The 24,389-nt window shown below is 46.2% G+C and overlaps 1 protein-coding gene and 1 long non-coding RNA gene across 5 annotated transcripts in view; one reads left to right on the top strand and one right to left on the bottom strand.

Annotated features, from left to right (window-relative positions):
- Nucleotides 1–2,809, bottom strand: part of STK35 (serine/threonine kinase 35) — a 43,843-nt gene extending 41,034 nt beyond the window's left edge. The window contains exons 1-2 of one of the 3 annotated variants that reach the window (XM_019462741.2): nucleotides 2,380–2,809; nucleotides 1,194–1,791 (exon numbers count right to left, since the gene is read on the bottom strand). In XM_019462741.2, coding sequence (XP_019318286.1) covers nucleotides 1,194–1,791; nucleotides 2,380–2,685 — 904 coding nt within the window. In that variant the 5' untranslated portion in view covers nucleotides 2,686–2,809. Of the gene's footprint in view, nucleotides 1–1,193; nucleotides 1,792–1,866; nucleotides 1,913–2,379 lie in introns of those variants that run through there. The other 2 variants (XM_019462740.2, XM_019462742.2) reach the window with 2 other exon arrangements.
- Nucleotides 1,417–15,957, top strand: LOC109274806 (uncharacterized). 2 transcript variants are annotated; one of them, XR_002083835.2, is made up of 3 exons: nucleotides 1,417–1,530; nucleotides 11,558–11,743; nucleotides 15,628–15,957. It is a non-coding gene; the product is annotated as an uncharacterized LOC109274806 (long non-coding RNA). The 2 variants fall into 2 exon arrangements; XR_002083834.2 differs by having other exon boundaries at nucleotides 15,625–15,957.
- Nucleotides 15,958–24,389: the final 8,432 nt, after the last annotated feature.

Below are 24,389 nucleotides of genomic sequence, written 5' to 3'. Positions count from 1 at the left end.
TTCTTAAAGGTCACTTCCACCTTCTTCTCTGGGGAAGTGAGGGCATCATTACCCATTTCAAAGAATCTAGGCCTTGAATCAAGACACATCTGGGTTCACTGTCACTTAAGCTCTGAAAAACTGTAAAGAAACCTAACTTTCCTGTACAAGCTGATTAACCTCATCAACTTCTATTTGTTCACCTCTAATCCTTAGTTTCTTCATTTATAGAAAGAGGAAAGGGTTTTACCTTTAAAATAACCCAAAGTCTAGGACCTAGCTAGGACTCAGATTGGTGACCTCTCCCTTGAGAAGGTCTCCTAAGACCTTTCTAGCCCAGCTGCCCTCTCCTCTCTGAAGAGATCCTTGGCTACTTGTAGTCTGAACAAAACTGAACACTCAGCATGAACTCACTCCCTAACAGCAGCTAAAACCCAAAATTTTGGATTAGCCCTCCCATGACTGCAAAGTTCCCTTGCCTCCCGGGGGCCCCATCTTCACTATGAAGAAAAATACCCCACACAGCCAGTCTTAGGGAGTTAAGAAAAAGATTAAGTATGTAAAACAGAGAAAAGGAGGAAAAAGGTGTTATAAGTTAGGTGACAGCTCTAGGCCCTCCTGGGGGGTTATTATTCTGCAGGCCCCAGAGGATTTAGCCAGGGAAACCCACCAGTGTGTTTGACTGTCCTGGGATGGGCTGTGGGGTCCCCAAGGAAAATGGAACACTAGAAAGTTAAGATTTTGGGGGTGGAGCTGGAGGGTGTCAGGACATTTGGAACCAGACAGGGAGGAGGTGTGGGTGGGTCCAGTAAAGTTCTTTTTGTTTGCTTTGGGAGGGAAAGAGAAGAGGCCCTAGAGAGGGGGCTGTGAAGTTCTTGCACCAACTCTGAACCCAATCCCCTTCTGGCCCTGTGGAACTTCCAAGTGCTAGAAGTTTAATAACAGTTCGCCTTTACTGAGCACTAAGATAATAGTTAGCACTTAAGGGGCCCTTTTTACGAAAATACCAGCTAACGTGTGCACCAGGGGCTGATCCTGGGTCCTGAGAGGAGAAGAGGGCCCAAATGCCTGGGCCCTGGGAAGGAGGGTGTGTCTGGGCCCAGGGTGACAGGACCAGGACCAGGGCCTACGGTCCTAGGGGTCAGCCGGGGCCGAGCCATCCAGGGGAGCGGGTTCAGGCCCCATGGGGGCGGGACAGCCGGCGGCGCTCCTACCTTTGAGCGAGGTCTCCACCAGGCGCAGGTAAAGCTGCGAGCTCTTGTTGCCGTGGCTCATGCGCTGGGCTAGCCCGTTGCGCTGCAGGACGCACTCCTCAAACTGCACGACGTTCTGGTGGCGCCGTTTGAGGCTGGTCAGGGCCCAGAATTCGGCCAGCGCCAGCTCCACGTTCTCGGGGGCGTCGCAGCGGATCTTCTTGACCGCCACCCGGGCCCCGCTGCGCCCGGCCACTGCCTCGTAAACCACGCCGTAGCTGCCGCGCCCGATCTCTGCCAACAGGCTGTACCGCGGCCGCGCCGACCCGCCGCCGCCCTCTGGCCGCCGCCGCGCCAGGTAGGCCTCACCCGGGGCCTCCGCTGCCACCGGATCCATGGCCTGGGCCGCTGCCGGCCTCAGCTTCGCGCTGGGCGCCCGCGGCACAGGGCTTCGCCTTTTCCGCTCGGGGCTTTGTGTACCTCTGCGGGCGCCGTCCTCCTCCCCCGTTTCCATGGCTGCGGGCGGCGGGGGGAGCAGCAACGGCGCTGCCCGGGTCCCCCCTGCCTCATCCCTCCGTCCGGCCCCGGGACGTGGAGGAGCGGGACCTTGGATTGTGACCTACGGACGAAAGGATTGGTTAACCAACTAGGCCGAAGCAGGGAGGCTAGGAGCGCAGGCCGCAGGGCGTCCCACCTCCTCCTTCTCCTCCTCCGGCCGCCACGGCCCCTTTAAGACGGAAGCGGCCGCTGATGACTGAACAGGGGAGGGGAGGGGAAAGCGGGAAAGACGAAACCAATAGACTGTGGCTCAGAGGGGGAACCGGAAAGAAAAGCAAAACATCCCCGTCTTCTCAGCTAAACTGTCGCCTAAAAACAGAAAAAACAAGGACCAGCAGTCTTTACAATTTAAGAAAATTGCCTTAAGAAGCAATTCTGACTGTGGAAATCTTCTTCCCTGCCTGGTCTCCTCTGGGATACCCCTCCCCGCATCCCGCTTTAGGTTCTCCCGGGTGTAAACAGTCCATTGAATTAAGCCAGAGCTGAGCCCGGCGGACCGACCCAAGTCCCCGAAGGCGGCGGGTTGGGTTAAGAATTCCGCGTCCCTGAGCCCGCCAAACTGGGCCCGATTGCCCTCCCCAAGCGCCCGAGGTGATGGGGATGGCTCCAGCCTCGGCGCCTGCTGTGACTCCGCAGACTGCGCCCTTACCTGGCCGGCGCCCCTCCACTTCCGGGCGGCCCGTTTCCCCCCTGGCGTCCCGGGCTGGGGATGGTCCGCTCCCGGCCAGGGCTGCCTCCTGTACAGAGCGGCGCCAGAGGCGGCGGTCCGGGCCGGGTGTGCTCCGAATTCTGCTGCCGCGCGGGGGGTGGCAGCGGCGCTGGCGGGGGAGAACCGAGTGTCCGGGCTCCCGCGGCTCTCCACGTGTTCGCGCCAGCTGAGCCCTTTACATAACCTGTTTATATAAGCCGCACCTCCCGCCCGTACTCGGGCCAGCGGGGGCTCTTGGTGGCCCATCCCCCGGGAGGCCGGTCGAGTACCGCGCCGCCTGGGTCTTGCCAAGGTCGACAGAGCAGCCGCAGCCAGGCGCACCGGGCACGCCGCGCCGGGGCCCAATCACAGGCGAGAACACCCAGCCGACAAAAAATAGGCGCCAAATTCCGCGATCCGCTGCGTCCTCCTGGCCTCCGCGGCAGACTGCGCGCCGCAGCCCCCTCCCTCCTCGCCCTCGCTTGGTGAAGTGGGGCTGCGCGCAGTAGGCGCCTAATAAATACTGATTGGTTGATTGGATTGGTCGGTTTGATTGATTCATAGGTAGTGCCTGGGAACCGCCCGGCCTGGGTTGGAATCCACACCCTGCCCCCCATAGCCCCTTGACTCTGGGTGAATCATCCGCCCATTCCGTGCCTCAGTTTTCTGTTCTGCAAAATGGGTGATTGGACCTTACCTTGCCAGTGTTGATAGCGCCAAATGAAATATATATAATTTAAATGCATATATTAAGAGTAGCAAAATATATATAAGGTGGCTAATAGGATGCAAGGCGGAAAGTGCTAGTTTGTTCACTGCTTTGTACTCCAGTGCCTAGTAGGTGCTCGTTATTTTTAAGCTGAACCTGTACTAATTGGAACTCCTGTAATGTGCTAGGCACTGTTGTAAGTCGCTGCGGAAAGAGCAGTGAACAAGTCAATCTCTACCTTAGTTGAGGTTCTAGGCCCCTGGAGGAGACAAACGATATGGGTGACCTTGTGCAAGTTAATTAACTTTCTTGTGTCTTTAGTTCTCATCTGTAAGATGGGAGGAACCGTAGTTGGAGGAATCACTGTAGTTATACAGTTAAAACAACAGGACAGGGCCTTACACGCAGTAAATGTTAGATATTATTAACTAAACAATGGAATAATTTTTGACATTGGTAAGTATGATGGGGAATGTGAAAGAGTGCCTTGGGTTTGGGAATAGGCCACTTCTGATAATGTGGGCATCCATCGAAAAGACTAATTGTGTGTGTGGGGGGGGGGGGATTTCAAATTTACATGTAAATTGCAAGAATAGTAAAGAATTCTCATATACTTTTAACCAGAATAACAAATTGTTATATTTTGCTACATTTGCATTACCATATTCTCTCCTGTGTATGTGTGTATAATATGCACATACACTTTTTTTCCCCACAAATCATTTTAGAGTGGGTTTCAGACATTATGCCTCTTTCTCCCACATACTTCTGTGTATATTTCCTAGAAACATGGACATTCTCTTGCATAATCTCTGTATAATTATCAAAATCGGGAATTTCAACAATGGTATGATTCTTTTAACACCCCTTTAATATTTAAATTTTGCCAATTGGCCCAATAATGTAGCCATTCCCCCGGATCCAGTTCAGGATCACAGGTTTCCTTTAGTTGTCCCCTCTTTTTAGTTTCCTTTAATCTGGAGAAGCAGTCAATTACTCAGCCTTTCTTTGTCTTTCATGACTTTGACATTTTTGAAGAGTACTGTGGGGTTATTTTGTAGATGTCCTTAATTTGTATTTGTCTGATATGTTCTCATGATTAGATTCAGATTATGCATTTTTGGCAGGAATGCCACTGAAAGAAAGTTGTGTCCTGAGTGTATCACATCAGAAGGCACAGGACATTGGTTTGTCCCAATATTAGTGATATTAGTATCAACTAATATCAAAGTTCAACGTATGAATTTAGGGGGCAGACCTGAAGTCAGCCATGCTAAAAACTAGTGGTAAGGCATTTAAGGAAGAAGGAAAAAGTATAGAAGCCAAAAGACAGGAAGGAACAAGCTTGATGTTCAACTTTAGCTGGTTGGTGAGTGTGTAAAGTGGTACAACCACTTTGGGGGGAAAAAAAAGTTCGGCAATTTCTTATGAAGTTGAATACAGATCTACCCGATGGCCCAGCAACTTCATGCCTAGGCATTTACCCAAGATACACGAGAATTTATGTTCACAAATGCACTTTCATAAAAATGTTTATAGTGGCTTTTGCCATAAGAGTCCCAAACTAGAAAACACTCTAATGTTCATCAGTAAGTGAATGGATAACTAGACTGTGGTCTTCCTATACCATGAGATGCTGCTGGGGGTGGGGGTGGGGCGATGGGGAGGCCTGAAGTATTGATATAAGAACATGCATGAATTAGAGTAATTATGCTGAATGAAAGATGCCAGGCACAAAAGAATACATACTGCATGATTCTGTATACGGTTCTTGAAAATGCAAACTAATATACAGTGACAGCAGATTAGTAGTTGGGGTGGGGAGGGAGGTACACGAGGAAACTTTTGGGGGTGATGGATATGTTTATTATCTTGAAATTATCTTGTGGTAGAGGCACCTGGGTGGCTCAGTTGGTTAAGTTTTCCACTTCAGCTCGGGTCATGATCTCGCTGTCTGTGAGTTCGAGCCCCGCGTCAGGCTCTGGGCTGACAGCTCAGAGTCTGGAGCCTGCTTCAGATTCTGTGTCTCCCTCTCTCTCTCTCTCCCTGGCTCAACGCTCTGTCTCACTCTCAAAAAAGAAATAAACATTAGGGGCACCTGGGCGGCTCAGTCTGTTGGGCGTCCGACTTCGGCTCAGGTCATGATCTCACGGTTTGTGAGTTCGAGCCCCACGTCGGGCTCTGTATTGTCAGTTCAGAGCCTGTAGCCTACTTCGGATTCTGTGTGTCCCTCTCTCTCTGCCCCTCACCCACTCACGCTCTGTCTCTATCAAAAAATGAATAAATGGGGGCGCCTGGGTAGCTCAGTCGGTTAAGCATCCAACCTCAGCTCAGGTCATGATCTCGCGGTTTGTGAGTTTGAGCCCCCCCGTCGGGCTCTGTGCTGACAGCTCAGAGCCTGGAGCCTGCTTCAGATTCTGTGTCTCCCTGTCTCTCAGCCCCTCCCCTGCTCATGCTCTATTTCTGTCTCTCAATAATAAATAAACGTTAAAAAAAAAAGTTAAGAAAATTTTAAAAAATGAATAAACGTTTTAAAAAATAAATAAACATTTAAAAAAAAAGTTATCTTGTGGTAGTTTCAGGGGAGGGATATGTTAACATCACTTCAAATTGTACACTTTGAATAAGTGCGGTTTTTTGTGCATCAGTTTTACAGCTTAACCTCATTAAAGCTGTAAAAAAAAATGAATTAAAAAGAGCACACTAGATGATCCCATTAATATACAGGCAAGCAGCACTGATCCATGGCAGCAGAAAACCTATCGGTGGTTATCCTTGGGGTGGGAGTGGGACTGCTGAAGGGCGCAAGGGAATTTTCTGGGTGATGGACTTTTATGGGATGTAAATTATATGGCAATGAAGTTGGTTTAAAATGTGAATACACAAACCCAAATCCCACCAGGCCATGAACACCGGTGTCCTTACTTAGCACTTCTCAGGACGGAAGGCTATGTAGTGCTGAGGCAGGGCTGGCCCTGTTCGTGCTGTTCCTGGCCCCAGAAGCTGAACAAGGCCAATGGAGTCTTTCTTCCAGCTAGTTTCCCAACTGAGCCTTTTTATTTTTGTTTGTTTGTTTATTTGAATGTTTTATTTATTTTTGAGAGCGAAAGAGAGAGAGTGCAAGCAGGGGAGGGACAGAGAAAGAGGGAGACAACCCAAGGCAGGCTCCAGGCTCCGAGCTGTCAGCACAGAGCCCGATGCGGGGCTCGAACCCATGAACCAGGAGATCATGGCCTAAGCCGAAGTCAGAGGCTCAACCGGCTGAGCTACCCAGGTGCCCCAAGCAGGTGCTATATTCGAATGGCGGCTTGGGAAACCCTCTCTAAGGAGGTGCCCGTTGAGCAGAGACCTGATAGAATCCACCAAATGCATATCTATTGGAAGAGCATTTGTGTCCGAGGGAAACAGCAGGTGCAAAGGAGGCCAGCGTGGCTGGAACGCAGGGAACGGGGCAGGAGAAGCCGGAAATGGAGAGAGAGAGATGTGGTAGGTGGGTCGTGAGGCAGGGATGCATGGGCCCTATGAGGACTTGGGATTTATTGAGTCTTTGTGACATACGGAACCTCAAGGAAAGAGAGGGAGCGGGAGGGGAGAGGTGGGGCTCTCACAGATGGTTACTCTGAGTACTGCCCAGGGGGAGGAGGCAGAGTGGTGATGCTCCCGCCCATCCTGCAGTATTTCAGGGGGAGGAGAACACCCCAGGGGCCACCCTAGGGGTGACTCCCTGGGACAGTGGTGAGCTCTAGCCCTGGAGGGGAGAGTTGGGTGGAGTGGAGGGGTGTGGAAGGAATGGTGGGGAAGGGGGAGAGCTGGCTCTGGTGGGCTAGGAGGGAAGGGGGAAGCGGAGGGAGGGTAGGGCCAGGCAGCAGAGGCAGAGAACGGTATGAAATGGTGGCTGTCATAGGGGGAGGGGAGGATGGGAGGCGTTAAAAAGAGGAGAGGCTCCTACAGGGGTGCCGGAGGGGGCTTCACTTTGGAGGTGCTGACAGACAGAGGCTTGAGGTGTGTGCTCAGAGGAGGGCTGGTTCTGAGCAGGAGACCCTGGAAGACTGGGGGAGGCTTTGCAGCTGGCTTGCACTCCCCTCCCATAATGGAACTGGTTCTACTGGGCTCCAGGAGGGGTGTCTACAAGAAAAGCTAGAGCCTGTGGCACCTACCTGCCTCAGTGGGTTAAGCCTCCAACCCTTGATTTAGGCTCAGGTCATGATCTCACAGTTCGTGAGTTCAAGCCCCACATGGGGTTCTGTGCTGACAAAAGCATGGAGCCTGTTTGGGATTCTCTCTCTCTCTCTCTCTCTCTCTCTCTCTCTCTCTCTCTCTGCCCCTCCCTGCTTGCACTCCATCTCAAAAGGAAAAAAGCAATGCTGAAGCCGGTTATGCTGCCCAGCTATGTGGGAGGGACGCTTTGGCCCCATTTTATGGATGGGAAGATTGGGCCCTGGAAGCTGTTCCATCACAAACGGGTGCAGTAGTTGGGATCCGAACCCCAGTGGCTTTGGGTTTGGGTATCCAAACTCGTAACCATTGTCCTGGTGCTCTCGAGCGTGAGTGCGCGTCGTCATCCCTTGGAGGTGGAGGGCTGGTCAAAAAACCAGATTGCTGGGGCCCAGCCCCAGAGTTGTGGCTCATCAGTAAGTCTTTGGGTAGGGCTTGGTAATTTGCATCTCTAGCTAGGTCCCAGGTGATGCTGTTCCTGTTGCTGGTCCAGGGACCACACGTGAAGAACCACATTACATTACGCTGCCCCTAGACTGAGCACAAAGTTGAGACAATTATAAAGGATTGGAGTTCTGGCAAAGAAGTTGGAGATAGATTGGAGCTATTATAGAGAAAACTAAGCAAATAAGACACACAGTGATTATTAAAGCCAAGAAAACAAAAGCGATTCATAAGAAAAACGTTGTAATTATCATAAGCATCAACACTTAGCTGGAGATAATATTACATTGTCATTATAATGTGAAAACAGCACATTGATTTAACCAAAAATTATGATGTAATTATTTGGGGAAAATTGGAGAGGGTGTGTGTGTGTGTGTGTGTGTGTGTGTAGAGAAAGAGAGAGTGAGAGAGAGCGAGAGAGAGGAAAACGAAATTCTTTTTCTCCGTAGCCGCAGATCAATACAAAAAGCCTAAAATGAAAAGATCTTGGAAGTGACCCCATAATCAGGTTTGAAGAGATAACTACAGAATGAGTTATTGCTTCATGGCTGTGACTGGGGGTAGCACGGGAAGTTCTTCTTATAAGCCTTGTAGTAGGGTCCAGTCTGCAGTAGTAACTAACTCTTCAACATTATGTATATTTACTACTTGGATTAAAATGAAATTAAAAATAAACATGGGCATGGGATTTAGCTACCACTGAAGCAGCCTGTCAGCTTGGTGGCGCTGTTCAGCTTCTGGCTCTGACATCCACCTGTTGTCCTGGTATTACCTAAAAGCATCAGAAGACCTACAAGTAAGTTAGGTACTCAAATCACACCCTGGGGACGCTGCACTGGAGACATCGCACCTCCAGTAAGACTCGACAAAGAGGGCCTCTGGTCTCTCCAAAGAGGGTCCGAGTCACGGAAAATAAAGATGGAAGCAGTTAGAGGCACCTGTTTCCCAAACTTAATGGATTGTTGTAATTTCGAATGGTCTTCCTATTGGCCGCAGAAGAGGCTCAGAAATTCCAACCTTTTCTCTTCTCCCATCTGAGAATAGCGTAAACATTCTTTGTCAGGCTATGTGTCCGCAGAACACTGGTTGCTAGATTCTTAGGAGTTGTTTATGATTTTTGGAAAGATGAGGGAATATAACGCAGAAGTAACAGGGCGAAGTCCCTGATTCTGGTTAACTACTGGGACGGTCCAAATAAATGGTTGGGGGAACCCGGTTAAAACATCCACAGGCACAAGGCAACAAAGTACACTCGTTGATCAAAGTGTAAAGGATACAGCCTTTGGGGGAGGCAATTTGATAACTCATTGTTTATTAATATAGTTAAAAATTCATACACTTGGATCCAGCGATCCCATTTCTAGAACTTATCCTATAGAAATACCCAAGGATAAAGCAATATATAGACAACGAGGATTTTTATTGTGGTTGTTTGTAATGGTAAAATATTAGAAATACTCAGGTGGCAGAGACAGGAGATTACTTATATACACATTTGAATATAATGTAGGCATCAGAAAGAAGGAATTGGCTCCCGTATGTACTGCCACAGAACGAGTGTTTGCAACATATTGTTACATTAAAAAAAGCAAATGCAAACTAGGATCTATAGTGTGACTTCAAATTTTGTTTAAATATATGTACGTACATAATCGCTAACCTTCACCGAGTTGTTTCTCTGTATTTGTTGCTATCCTAAGTGCTCTATTTAGACTTATAGCCTATAAGCCCATAGGGTAGGTTTCATTATCTTCATTTTCCATAGAACATGAGGCACGGGGAGGTTATGTGACTTTCTCAAGACCATGCCACTAAAAAGGTGGAGCTTGATTTTTAAAAAAAATTTTTTTTAATGTTTATTTATTTTTTGAGAGAGAGAGAGAGAGTGAGCAGAGGAGGGGCAGAGAGAGAGAGGGAGACACAGACTCCGAAGCAGTCTCCAGTCTCCGAGCTGTCAGCATAGAGCCCGATGCTGGGCTTGAACTCACAAGCTGTGAGATCATGACCTGAGCTGTAGTCAGACGCTTAACTGACTGAACCACCCAGGTGCCCCAAGGTAAAGCCTGATTTTAAACCCCAGCATATCTGATTCCAAAGCTCGTGGTCTTAAACCAGTACATGATATAGCCTTGGTACTTACATGTTAGATTATGCATACATAAAGGAAACATTTTGATAAAGAATACTCTAGATGCCGAGAAGCATTCTCTCCAGGTGGTCCTTCTACTCTCAACATTTTTGTATGATTTGAACTTTTAATGTATGCCTTTTTGGGATTAATTTTTAAGTACTTTTTTATAGATGTGAAAAAAAACAATACAATTCAGTGAAAAATAATGTGCAGTAACGTAGACTGCACCTCATTCTCACTTGCTCAATGAATACTGATTAAGCACCTACTGTTTGTCATTTGGGGACTGAGATGAATAAAATTCAGTTCCTGTTGTGAAGAACTCACTGTAGGGATGTAAAGAAATATCCAGTCTAGGCTTTTTTTTTTTTTTTTTTTCTTCTTTAATGGAGGTGTAACTGACACATAACATATTAGTTTCAGGGGTAAAACATAAGGATTCACTATTTGCATGTATTATGAAATGATCACCTCAGTAAGTCTAGTTAGTATCTATCACCACGCATGGTTACACAATTATTTTTCTTGTCATGAGAACTTCTTAAAATTGTTTTTTTAACATTTATTTATTTTTGAGACAGAGAGACAGAGCATGAACAGGGGAGGGTCAGAGAAAGAGGGAGACACAGAATCTGAAACAGGATCCAGGCTCTGAGCTGTCGGCACGGAGCCCAACGTGGGGCTCGAACCCACGGACCGCGAGATCATGACCTGAGCCGAAGTCGGCCACTTAACCGACTGAGCCACCCAGGCACCCCGATGAGAACTTTTTTTAAATAACTGTTTTAAGTTTACTTGTTTATTTTGAGAGAGAGAGAGAGAGAGAGAGAGAGAGAGAGAGAGAGAGAGAGAGAGATGCAGTGGGGAAAGAGAGAATCCCAAGCAGTCTCTGCACTGTCAGTGAGGAGGAGGAACCCCACTCAGGGCTGGAACTCACGAACCACGAGATCAAATCAAGAGTTGATCGCTCAGCTGAAATCAAGAGTGGGTCACTTAACCAACTGAGCCACTCAGGCGCCCCTGTGATGAGAACTTTGAAGATCTCCTTTCTTACCGACTTTCAAATATGCAACAGACTATCATTAACTATAGTCACCATCCTGTATATTACATCCCCATGTTATTTTCTAACTTCAGATTGTACCTTCGACCCCCTTTACCCGTTTCCCCCACCCCCTGCTTCTGAAAGTGACCACTAATTTGTCCTCTGTATCTGAGAGCTTGGGTTGTTGGAATATTTTTTGGTTTTGTTTTTGTTTTGTTTTGTTTCTTTTCGTAGGGTCTGCATATAAGTGAGATTATACAGTATTTGTCTTAGTCTGGCCTCTTTCACTTCCCATAACGCCCTCAAAGTCCATCCCCGTTGTCACAAATGGCAAGATCTCCTTCCTTTTTACGACTGAGTGATATTCCTATACATGTATCACATTTTCTTTATCAGTTTATCCACTGACGGACGCTTAGGTTGTTTCTATCTTGTGGCTGTTGTAAATAATGGTGCCATGAACTTAGGGGTGCACGGATCTTTTCCGGTTAGTGTTTCCATTTTCTTCAGATCAACACACAGAAATGGAATTGCTGGATCCTATGGTAGGTCTATATTGAATTTTTTGAGGAATCTTTGTCCTGTTTTCCAGAGTGGTTCCACCAATTCCGGTCTACAGCTCTGCCTGTGTGTGAGTTGGGAATCCTGATGAGCAAGACGGGTTCCCTGTTGATGATGAAATCTCGCTGCATTGTGAAGAAAGCTGCCATGTTCATCAATAGAGTTCTCCGTTGCTGAATGTCATGGTAATAACTAACAATGAAGAAACACTTACCAGGTACTGGTTCAAACACTTCTTACATATACCGATCTGTTGAAGTTCTAACCACGGGAGATACTCTTATGATCTCTAGTTTACGGATGAGGCACAGAGAGGTTAGGCAACTTGCCCAAGATCACACAGCTAGGAAGTAGCTTGGGGAATTTCAGTCCAGGTGAGTGCTTTGAGGAGCACCGCCAAAGATCCCAGCTGGTGGTGGAACATTCAGAATAAAAATAGTATTAACCGTAATAGTTCTTGTTACAGATCACACAGGGCTATGTTGAGTTTTAAGTGCTTGCACATTCTTATCTCAGTATTTGGTAGTTGTAAATATAAGGCGACCCTCCCATTTTTCACAACGAGAAGATTGCAAAAAAGAAACCATTTGGGGGGTCAACTTGAATATACAAATTCCTTTTTTTAAAGTTTATTTATTTATTTTGAGAGAGAGCGAGTGTGCACGTGGGCATGGGTGGGGGAGGGGCAGAAAGGGAGGGAGAGAGACAATTCCAAGCAGGCTCTGTGCTGTCAGCACAGAGCCTAACACGGGGCTTGATCCCACGAACTGTGAGCTCATGACCTGAGCTGAAATCAGGAGCCGGACGCTAAATAACCCCACTGAACCACCCAGGTGCTCCTTGAATACATAAATTCTTAAGGCCGTAGATGAAATAATCAAATGTCCATGTGCAATATTTAATTTATTATTTTAGGTATGCACGTACTTTCAAGTTTATTAATATATTATTTAAATAATATTTAAATATATATTAAGAAATAATATGTTAATTGAGATGTACTGGGTTTTTTTCCACTCTCACATTTTACACAATGATTTTTTAAAAAAAAAATTTTTTTTAAACGTTTATTTATTTTTGAGACAGAGAAAGACAGACAGAGCATGAACAGGGGAGGGGCAGAGAGAGAGGGAGACACAGAATCTGAAACGGGCTCCAGGCTCTGAGCTGTCAGAACAGAGCCTGACGTGGGGCTTGAACTCACGGATCGTGAGATCATGACCTGAGCCGAAGTCAGACACTTAACCAACTGAGCCACCCAGGCGCCCCCAAAATGATTTTTTTTAATATAATTTACTCTCAAGTTGGCTAACATACAGTGTATACAGTGTGCTCTTGATTTTGGGGCTAGTTCCCCCCAAAGTGAATCATTCATCACTTACAGGCAACACCCAGTGCTCATCCCAATAAGTGCCCTCCTCAATGCCCATCACCCATTTTCCCCTCTCCCCTATGCCCCCATCAACCCTCAGTTTGTTCTCTGTATTTAAGAGTATATTATGGCTTGCCTCCCTCTCTCTCCGTTTGTAATTATTTTTTCCCCTTCCCTTCCCCCATGGTCTTCTGTTAGGTTTCTCAAGTTCCACATATGAGTGAAAACATATGATATCTATCTTTCTCTGCCCGGTTTCTTTCACTTAGCATAGACCCTCCAGTTCCATCCACATTGCTGTAAATGGCCAGATTTCATTCTTTCTCATTGCCAACTAGTATTCTGTTGTATATATAAACCACAACTTCTTTATCCATTCGTTAGTTGATGGACATTTAGGCTCTTTCCATAATTTGGTTATTGTTGAAAGCGCTGCTATAAACACTCGGGTACATGTGCCCCTATGCATCAGCACTCCTGTATCCCTTGGGTAAATTCCTAGCAGTGCTACTGCTGGATCATAGGGTAGATCTATTTTTAATTTTTTGAGGAACCTCCATACTGTTTTCCAGAGCGGCTGCACCAGTTTGCATTCCCACCAACAGTGCAGGAGGGTTCCCATTTCTCCACATCCTCCCCAGCATCTGTTGTTTCCTGAGTTGTTAACTTTAGCCGTTCTGACAAGTGTGAGGTGGTATCTCAGTGTGTTTTGATTTGTATTTCCCTGATGAGGGGTGACGTTGAGCATCTTTTCATGTGTCTGCTGGCCACCTGGATGTCTTCTTTGGAGAAGTGTCTATTCATGTCTTTTGGCCATTTCTTCACTGGATTATTTGTTTTTCGGGTGTTGAGTTTGATAAATTCTTTATTGATTTTGGATACTAACCCTTTATCTGATATGTCATTTGCAAATATCTTCTCCCATTCTGTCGGTTGCCTTTTAGTTTTGTTGATTGTTTCCTTTGCAGTGTAGAAGCTTTTTATCTTGATGAGGTCCCAATAGTTCATTTTTGCTTTTAATTCCCTTGCCTTTGGAGACGTGTTGAGCAAGAAATTGCTGGGGCTGAGGTCAAAGAGGTTGTTTCCTGTTTTCTCCTCTTGGGTTTTGATGGTTTCCTGTCTCACATTTAGGTCTCCCATCCATTTTGAGGTTATTTTTGTGTATGGTATAAGAAAGTGGTCTAGTTTCATTCTACATGTTGCTGTCCAGTTCTCCCAGCACCATTTGCTAAAGAGGCTTTTTTCCATTGGATCCTCTTTCCTGCTTTGTCAAAGATTAGTTGGCCATACATTTGTGGGTCCAATTCTGGGGTCTCTATTCTATTCCATCAGTCTATGTGTCTGTTTTTGTGCCAGTGCCACACCCCGCCTTGGTGATTACAGCTACAAAATGATTTTATTCCATCTTTTTCTGTGCGTCTTATATTTCAGGATCTTTATTATTGCTGGGGATGGTTTCTGAATCGCCTGGATTGCTTCCTGGATCGCATAAATTTCCCTCCTATTTAAATTGTGTGTGATGCAGCACTTTTTTGAGCCTTTATTGATTCTCTTGCCGAAAGATTTTAATCTCAAAGTCCTGACTCACTTAATCTTAGGACACTATTGTTTTTCTGTTTGTTCTATTGGTTTCTGTTTGCAATCACAGCATCTTAACATTTAATTTATTGCTTTCAAAGTCATTTTATAAGGCTTGCTTCATTATAGGGGGTATGAGGCCAACCGCAGTATAATGTATCAAAAATTGTTTTTAATTTTTTTTAATGTTTATTCATTTTTGAGAGAGCGTGAGTGAGGGGAGGGGCAGAGAGAGAAGGAGACACAGAATCCAAAGCAGGCTCTAGGCTCTGAGCTGTCAGCACAGAGCACGATCCTGGGCTTGAACCCACAGACCGTGAGATCGTGACCTGAGCCAAAGTCACTTAACAGACTGAGGCACCCATGCGCCCCTGTTTGCTTTTTTTTTTTTTTTTAAAAAACTTCTTTCATCAGGTGACTTCTATAAATGGGTCTTCCTGGAAGAATACTTTGTTGTTTAAAAGCAAGTAATTGAGAGTCTAGGGAACATGGAACATTCTATGAGCCTTCATAAGATCCTAAATATAAGACAGCTCTCACTTTATGCTGTGGGGTGATTTTTTAGGGAGGAACACCCTGCCTCATCTCTAAGTATACACCACGTGTTAACCTCATCTATTAAATGTGGTGAACGTGTCTGCTCAAATCTGTGATGCCACTGTCCTCACGTAGCCCATGTGCAAACTGGGAGTCAGAAGGTAAGGTGACTTACTCAAGGTGCCTAGCAGACGACAAAGCCGGGACACCACGCAAATCCAAGTCTGTCTGGTCCTCTCGCCACCACCTCTGCCATTAAAGCCCTGGGAAAGTTTCTACGCCAACTTCCTAATGTAGATTGCTGGCCCTGGTAAGTCTGTGGGGCTGTGTTGACAGAATGCTAACACTGATTAATTTATTATTCTTTTATTGCCTTCTGCTGGTATGGCTGTGGCAGTATTTCATAAAGAGAATGGCAGAGCAATTTGCAACTATAAAACCCAGATGCTTAATTTTAATTTCGGGGTGTCTGTTTCAAATCCGTTGCAGAACAAGCCAGGCTATTTACACTACAAATAAATGCTCCAGCATCTATGTCTAAAGATCCCCGGAAGCTGCCCTTAGGTCCTGAAGTGGTGTATTTTACTTACATTTGTTTTGCTCTTGAAAAGCAGCCCTTTCAGGTGTGAAGCGGGAAGCCACGGGTGCCTTCCTTGGCAAGATCCCCGACAGACGTGTGCTGGAACTGGTTCCGCCAGGCCCATTAGAGCTGATCATGTGCGTGTCTTCCCAGCTCTGCTCGGTGGTGTCCCATTGGCAGCTTGAAATTAGCCACGGTGGGAGAAGTTACCTCATGGGAACTGGCAAACCCTACCGATCAAGGCTCCTTCCGCCGCCTCCCCACCCCCATCCTTCCCCCAAATGAGTGAACGTCCTTGTGCCTTGGAAATAGTAAGAGTACTTCCCTTCTAGGTTATTCAGTTCGATAAAGTATGTAAAGCATATGGCATTGTTTGTATGTTTATTTATTTAAATAAATAATGCATACCGAGGGTTGAAAAAAAAAAACAGACAAAAAAATGTTGCAGTGAAAAGTAAGTTTCTTTCTCACCCTGGACCTCCGTTCCAATTCCTGTCTTGAACAGGCAAGCTGTTTCTCCAAATCCTTCCAGAGATAGGTAAGCATATATATATATATATATATATATATATATATATATATATATATATATGTATATGTGTGTGTGTATATAGATGTGCTCTTTTCTTCTTTACACATTTATATTTTTTTTAAAAAAATTTTTTTTTTCAATGTTTTTTATTTATTTTTGGGACAGAGAGAGACAGAGCATGAAAGGGGGAGGGGCAGAGAGAGAGGGAGACACAGAATCGGAAACAGGCTCCAGGCTCTGAGCCATCAGCCCAGAGCCCGACGCGGGGCTCGAACTCACGGACTGCGAGATCGTGACCTGGCTGAAGTCGGAGGCTTAACCGACTGCGCCACCCAGGCGCCCCTACACATTTATATTTTTTAAATGCAGGATATCATGGCAGTATTTTGCCTCTTCCTGTATCTGTGTGTGTGTATCTCCCTTTCTCATATATATATATATATATATATATATATATTACATATAGCCTCTTCCTGTATCTGTGTGTGTGTACATGTGTGTACATGTGTGTGTGTGTATCTCCCTTTCTCTCATATATATATATATTACATATAGCCTCTTCCTGTATCTGTGTGTGTGTGTGTGTGCGTGTGTGTATCTCCCTTTCTCTCATATATATATATGTATATGTGTGTGTGTATATAGATGTGCTCTTTTCTTCTTTACACGTGTATATTTTTTAAATGCAGGATGTCATGGCAGTATTTTGCCTCTTCCTATATCTGTGTGTGTGTGTGTGTATGTGTGCGTGTATCTCCCTTTCTCTCATATATATATATATATATATGTATATATATATATTACATATAGCCTCTTCCTGTATCTGTGTGTGTGTGTGTGCGTGTGTGCATGTATCTCCCTTTCTCTCTATGTATATATACATATATATATATATATATATATGTATATATACATTACATATAGCCTCTTCCTGTATCTGTGTGTGTGTGTGCGTGTGTGTATCTCCCTTTCTCTCATATATATATATATATATGTGTGTGTGTGTGTGTGTGTGTGTGTGTGTGTATATATATTACATATAGCCTCTTCCTGTATCTGTGTGTGTGTGTGTGTGTGCGCGTATCTCCCTTTCTCTCATATACATATATATGTATATATATATTACATATAGCCTCTTCCTTTATCTGTATGTATGAGTGCGTGTATCTCCCTTTCTCTCATATATATATATATATATTACATATAACCTCTTCCTGTATCTGTGTGTGTGTGTGTGTGCGTGTATCTCCCTTTCTCTCATATGTGTGTATATATATATATATATGAAATATACATATATATTGAGAGATACACACACATACCTATATATATTTATCCATGATCATCATCATCACCATCATCAATCTCTGACAGGTAAACTGGCTTGTATAGACCTAACTTATTATTTTGAAGGGCTGTCCATTATTCCATTTGTGAATGCACCATGGTTTATTTAACCAGCCCTCTCTGGATGACATCTAGGTTGTTTCCCGCCTCTGGCCAGTACAAACAATGGGTGTTGAACAACCTGTCTTTTGCACATAAACGTGAGCATATCTATGGGCTTATTTGCTGGAAATGTAGCTCTCGGATCAAAGGGCATGGACATCTTACATTCTGGTTTGATTGTCAAGTTGCCTTCGGGGGGCATGCCATTTTACTCTCCAAGCTACGGTGCCATGGGTCTGTGAGTCCCCACAGCCTCAGGACATTGGCCAACTTTTTGATCTGTGCCACCTGACAGTCATCGGCACCCCAGATAGGTAAATGCTCCTCATGAGTATTATTGGTGAAGAAACCCAGGGCCAGGGAGGAAAGGCACTTGCCTACCCTCACCCCTATCCAGGCTCCTGCACTCAATGCCAAGAGCGGGTCGGTCCGGGTTGGTACCGATGCAATCAGCCCTGCCAGGAAGTAGGGAGTGACCCGTGAGCACTGGCGTTCTGTGAACTCTGCTTTGTAGGCTCTTTATCATCCCGGTTTTTCTTGAGTGAAATTTCTCAGGAACACACAGGAACAAGAGGGTGAGAAGTCCTAGTGCTCTGGGGAGGCTCCAGTACAGCTCGTTCTCTATCCCTGGACAGAAACAGCCTTCTGAAAAACAGATCTTGTCGTCTCGTTCTTCTCTTTAAAACTTTCTGCGACCCCACATTTCTCAGTTCCTGTAGCACCGGGGGAAGTGATTAGCAATGTGCATTTGTGCCCCCCCCCCCCCCCCCGGCAGATTTGCTGAATCAGACACTCTGGGGTAGGGGGGCGGCTCAGGATTTGGGCTTCAACAGGCAGTCTGGTGATGCTGATGGGTGTGCTCAAGTTTGGGCCTCACCGACTTCCAGAATGAAGTGGCCCTTCTTCACTGGAGGCCCCCAACCCATCTCTCGTTTTTCCTTCCTGCAACTTCGAAACACACCTAGCTACTGGCTCCTCGAACCTCCCTGCACTTTCTCCCCTCTATGCCTGGGGCAGAGACCTCCAGTTGTCCCCTGGTCTCTATAGAGCAATGGGAGGTGGCGTTTTGCAATCGCATTTCCCAGCCTCCCTTGCAACTGTGCTCTGGCCCATCGGGAGGTGAGCAGAGGTGAAGCGGGAGTTGAGCGACTTCCTACGCGTGCCCTTGTTAGGAAAGAACTTGTCTTCCCTTCCGCTTCCCCTTGGAAATCCACTGGCTGGAGTTCCTGGCCCCCTGATACTGTGGGGGTCACCATCGGGGGCCCTGGACCATCTAAGCCCCGACTGTGACAAAAGAAAGAAAGAAACTTCCATTTTATTTAGCCCACTGTTCCTTGAGGTCTGTGTCAACACAACTTCCCTAACACACCACCTTTAGGTGTGCTGACCCTTCCTCTGCCTGGCAACAGCCCTCTCCTTCCTTTTAAGGCAAAAGCAAATGTATCTCCTGTCCCTGATCCTAGGAGAGAGGATTTCTGTCTCCGCTTCAGAGCCCTGTTGCCTCCTCACATGGAGCCAAGCTATCTCCCCACCAGAGCAGGACTTCCTGCTGGGGGCGGGGCATGAGCCTGGTCATGGTGGAAGAGCCCACAGGCCTGGCTCAGTGTCTGACACAGAGTGGATTCTAACGAGCCTTTCTCAGTGGCGACTCGAAGTCCGCTTCTGCGTCTTTCTAGGCTCCCTGCTCTATGCTCTGGCGAACTCTTGGGATGAGAAATGAGAACCAACTTGTAACCTGGAGCGGTGGTTAGAATGGGTGGCTGTGGACCAAGTGGACAGACTGGTCACCAGTGGGTGCTCCGGGGATGACCTAGGGACTGAGGGGTAGGAGGATAATAGAGCGGGAGAAGAGAATTCGTTATGTCTCGGCACAACCCACAAAGCCCCCATCTCCCCAGGTTTTACTCTGGGTGGTGTGGCAAGGCTTCAAGGTCAAGACTTGTGAGAAGTTGTGACACAGCGAGACCTTTCTCCAAAGGCCACTCAGTCCTTGCAAACCCATGTTTCATGCCCCAGGAGCCTCCTGGTTTCTCAGAACAATGTTTGTTCTTTGGGACCGAGCTCTGCCAGAACAGTCTGACCTTTATTCTGACTCAGAACTGAAAAGTCTAAAGCACATATTGTCAAGCAGATTGGTGATCTCGCTCGTTCTCTCTTGCTCTCTCTCTCTCTCTCTCTCTCTCCAAGGGCTGACAAGCTGTTAATATTCCAGTGGTTCATCAAATATTTATTGGGTATCATCTTTTTGCCAGGCATGGTATAAGGTGCTTGGAATACAAAGATGACAGAGATAGTCTCCCTGTCCTCACTCACTAAGCACCGGTGTGGATGTGGCAAAGAATGATCGCGATAATACAAGAATTTCCAAAGTGTGGCCCCAGGATACCTGGGGGGCCCCTGAGACCCTTTAAGGGGGTCCATGAGGCCCAAACTATTTTCACCATAACACTAAGATGCTCTATGTCCTTTTCACTCTCAATTTTTCATGTGGGTAAGATGGACTTTTCCAAGGGCTGCATGAAGTGTGTTATCACAACATATTTTAATGCAGAAGCAGACAGGAGAATCAGTTGTCTGTGAAGCAGACATTAAAGAGAATTTGTAAATTTGCAAAACAAGGTCACTCTTCTCGCTATGTTTCGAAAACTATGCTTGTGTTTCATGAAAAGTGGTTTGTCTACATTAACACGAGATGGGCTTATTACTGTTTTGAAGATAAGTTAGGGGCGCCTGGGTGGCTCAGTCTGTTAAGCGTCTGACTTTGGCTCAGGTCATGATCTCATGGTTCGTGGGTTTGAGCCCCGCGTCGGGCTCTGTGCTGATCGCCCAGAGCCTGGAGCCCGCTTCTGATTCTGCGTCTCCCTCACTGTCTGCCCCTCCCCCACTCGTACTGTTTCTCTCTCGAAAATAAATAAACATTAAAAAATTAAAAAAAAACAACAACAAGAAAAATCTCCATTTTAGTGTCTAATATAGTAAATGCCAGTTAACATGGCTCACGTCAACAAAATCCCTTTGCGGACCATATATGTTTTTAAACTTTCACTTTGAGACCATGGGAGGTTCACGTGGGGTTGTGAGAAAGTACAGAGAGAGCCTGGGTGCTCTTCACCCAGTTTCTCCCAATGGTTAACATCCTGTGTAAGATCGGCAGTGATACAATCCAGCTTCCTGATCCGGATTGCATCAGTTTTACGACTGTGTGCGCTTAAATCGACGTCGCTTTATCCCATGCAGAGATTTGTGTGGCCCAAACCACAGTCAAGATGTAGAACAATTCCGTCACAGGCGTCTCCCCTACTACCTACTTGGACCCACAGTCCCCTCCTTCCCCCTCCCCTCCCTGACCCCTGTCTCCCTCTCTGTAATCTTGTTATTTCAAGGATGTTCTGTAAGTGGAATATATATTGTGTAACCTTTTGAGATTGGCATTTTCGCTCAGCATAAGTCCCTTGAGATCCAGCTGAGGGGTTGTGAATATCAACGGTGCCCCCTTGTACTATGGCGAGTGCTCGATGCCATGGATACATGATGGTTTTGCCTCGTTCCCCTTCTGGAAGGACATTTGGATCGTTTCTGACTTCTGGCTGTTGCAGATAAAGTTGCCATGAACATTCATGTACAGGTTTTCGAGTGAACAGAAGCTTTTACTTCTCTGGGGTAAATGCCCCCCAATACAATTGCTGGGTAGTATAGTAAGCACGTTTCGTTTTGTACGAAGTCACCATACTTTTTTTTTTTTTTTTTTTTGCTGAGTGGCTGTACCGTTTGACATTCCTACCAGCAATTTATGAGGGATCTAGTTTCTCCCCATCTCCACCAGCATTTGGTGTTATCACTGTGCTTTATCTTGGCCACTGTGATAGTTGTGTAGTGATAATCTCATTGCGATCTGAATTGGCATTTCCTGATGGCTAATGATGTTGAAAATATTCTTATGTGCTTACTTGCCATCTGTATATCCTTTTCAGTGCAGTGTCTGTTCATGTTTGCTGCCCATTTTCTAATCAGATTGTCTGTGCTCACTCTTGGGTGCAGAGAGTTCTTTATGTATGTGGTTTGCACATATTTTCTCCCCGTGCTTTTGTCCTCTTTATAGGGCCTTTCACGGAGCAGAAGGTTTTCATTTTGCATGGTCCGATGTATTATTATTATCATTTTGATGACTCATGCTTTTTCTAAGAACTTTTCACCCAGCCCTAGGTCACAAAGATTTTTGTAAGTTTTTTTTTCTGAAAAGGTGTGTTTTTTTCCCTAAAAGTGTTACATTTTACATCTAATCCTTTTTTGATGAAAAATTTTTGTACAAACTGTGGGGGTTAGTTCGAGATTCATTTGCCTCTGAATCAATAAATTCTAAGGGATCCTGGGACCAAAGATTTCAGAACTTCGATAATAAGGCATATGAGGTACTCAAGATAGGTATGTGCGAAATGCTACAGGAAGGTTAACTTTGAGCAAGGCAGTTAGTCTTTTTTTTCTTTTTTTTTTTCTTTTAGTGATTATGTTTATTTTTGAGAGAGAGAGAGAGGGGGAATGAAAGTGTGAGCAGGAGGGAGGTGGTACAGAGAGAGAGGCAGGTAGAGAGAGAGGAGAGTACCAAAGCTGGGTCCACACTAACAGCAGAGAGCCGGATGCCAGGCTCGTACTCATGAACCACGACATCATGTCCTGAGCCGAAGTTGGATGCTTAGCCCACTGAGCCACCCAGGTGCCCCAGCGAGGCAGTTCTTAAAGACTTCCCAGAGGAGGTGAAATTTGGTTCTGCTTTGGAGGGTGAATAGGATTTTACCAAGCAGAGGAGAAACCTTGTTTTCATTTCTGTCTTCCATAGCCAGCAATATTCTCGGTGTTGAGGAAAACAGAGAGAAGGGCCAATGGAGTCAGGCAGACCTTGGTTGAAATCCTTCTTAGCTAAGTTACTTACTTTTCCTAAGCCTCAGTTTTCTTACCTGTAAAATGGGGTGAATAATCCCTTCTTTTCAAGGAAACTGTAAGGATTAAATAAGTATGGAAACTGGATGGGGCGCCTGGGTGGCTCAGTCGGTTGAGCGTCCGACTTCGGCTCAGGTCACGATCTCGCGGTCCGTGAGTTCGAGCCCCGCGTCGGGCTCTGGGCTGATGGCTCAGTGCCTGGAGCCTGCTTCCGATTCTGTGTCTCCCTCTCTCTCTGCCCCTCTCCCGTTCTTGCTCTGTCTCTCTCTGTCTCAAAAATAAATGAAAGAAACTTAAAAAAAAAAAGTATGGAAACTGGAAAGCACGGTATGTGACACATGGGAGGCACTCAGTGACTTACTTTCTCTTCCTAGTTCATGATTTCCTTTACATTTTATCCGTGTTATGAAGTTAGACCCTTCCTTTGATGTTCAGCCTATACTTGATTTCTCTTTTATTCTTTAATTCCCTTTTTACTTATTATTATTGTTAGTTTTTGAGAGGGAGCGTGAGCACAAGTGGGGGAAGACGCAGAGAGAGAGGGAGAGAGAATCTTAAACAGACTCCATGCCTGACACAGAGCCCCACACGGGACTGGAACCCCCGAGCCGTGAGATCATGACCTGAGCCGAAATCAAGAGTCAGGCACTTAACCGACTGAGCCACCCAGGCGCCCCAGCCTGTACTTGCTTTCATTCTTTCCCGCACGCCCCCCTTTGCTGAAGTGAGTGGTTCTCAAACTTTATGTGTCAGCTGTCACAAAGCTGATAGGCAATGTTTAGTCATGGAGGGCCTCAAAACACACATTGCAGAACTTCTGAGTCAGTAGTTCTGGGGTAGGACCTGGGAATGTGCACTTCTGGCAAGCTTCCAGGTAACGCCAGGGCTGCTGGCCTGGGGACCACACTTTGAGGACCACTGCCGTGGGTATCCCCAGTAACTGTCTCCATCGATTGTGTAGAAGGAATCAAAATATCCACGTGCAGCAGGTAAATAGGGTTTCAAGGAGATGGCTTGTTGTGTTTGGTTTTCAGAATCCATAGAAAACTCAGCGGGGAGACTTGGGGTTTGAAGGTGGCTCAGTTTTGTTTTGCTTTTCGTGGCAGTGAAAACCACATGACAGTGCGTGCACCGTCTGTTTACCATTTGCGAGTGTGCAGGTCAGTAGCGTTAAGTATATTCAAGGGTGGCCGGGTTTTCTTTCTCTCTTGTTCTCCGCTCATCAGCTCCACTTCAGACGATAAGAAGAATAAGCAAACACCCTCTACGTCTTTGATGAGATCAGGAGACACCTCTAAGCGTGAAACACAATAGGAAGACAGTAACCGGGCTGGCGGATGGCAAAAGATTTGGCAGAGTGGAGGAGGGTCAACCATCCTGTTGAAGGAGGAACACATGTAAAGGAACAGCCGATTCACCCCGGAATCCTGGAAGGCTCTAGAATTGCCAGAGAACCAAGTACTGCAGGAAGTGGAGGGAAATCGGGTTGCCAAAAACGAAGAGGACGGACTGAAATTCTTTGTCGTGGGGCACTTGGAACCCATGTCGTCAGGTGCTTCTCTCCTCGGAGGATACCAGGGGTTTAGTCTCTGGAGGACTTTAACCAGAGAGGTTCCAGATTTTGGGACCACAGTCCCAGCATATGGGAAGAGAGGGGGGTGCTGAATTTAGACACAGGGGTTGCCTAAAAAAGGGCTTCAGAATATTTGCGTTGAGGCTCATTAAGCAACACCCCCTGCAGCTCCCTTGCCCCAAGCAGTGGCTTGGAGCTTCCTTTTGTGAAGAAACCCAACTGCCCCAAAGAAAAGACCTGCAATCATGACATTTGGGCCTCCTCGCCAAGTCTGGCTGGGCACTCGTTTGCCCTACAGCGAAACACA

This window comes from Panthera pardus, unplaced genomic scaffold (assembly GCF_024362965.1).
Source record: "Panthera pardus isolate Hobbes unplaced genomic scaffold, ASM2436296v1 HiC_scaffold_25, whole genome shotgun sequence".
In the NCBI taxonomy this organism is placed as follows: Eukaryota; Metazoa; Chordata; class Mammalia; order Carnivora; family Felidae; genus Panthera; species Panthera pardus.
Note: the sequence above shows the minus strand (reverse complement) of the source record. Positions and strands in the feature narration are given on the sequence as shown.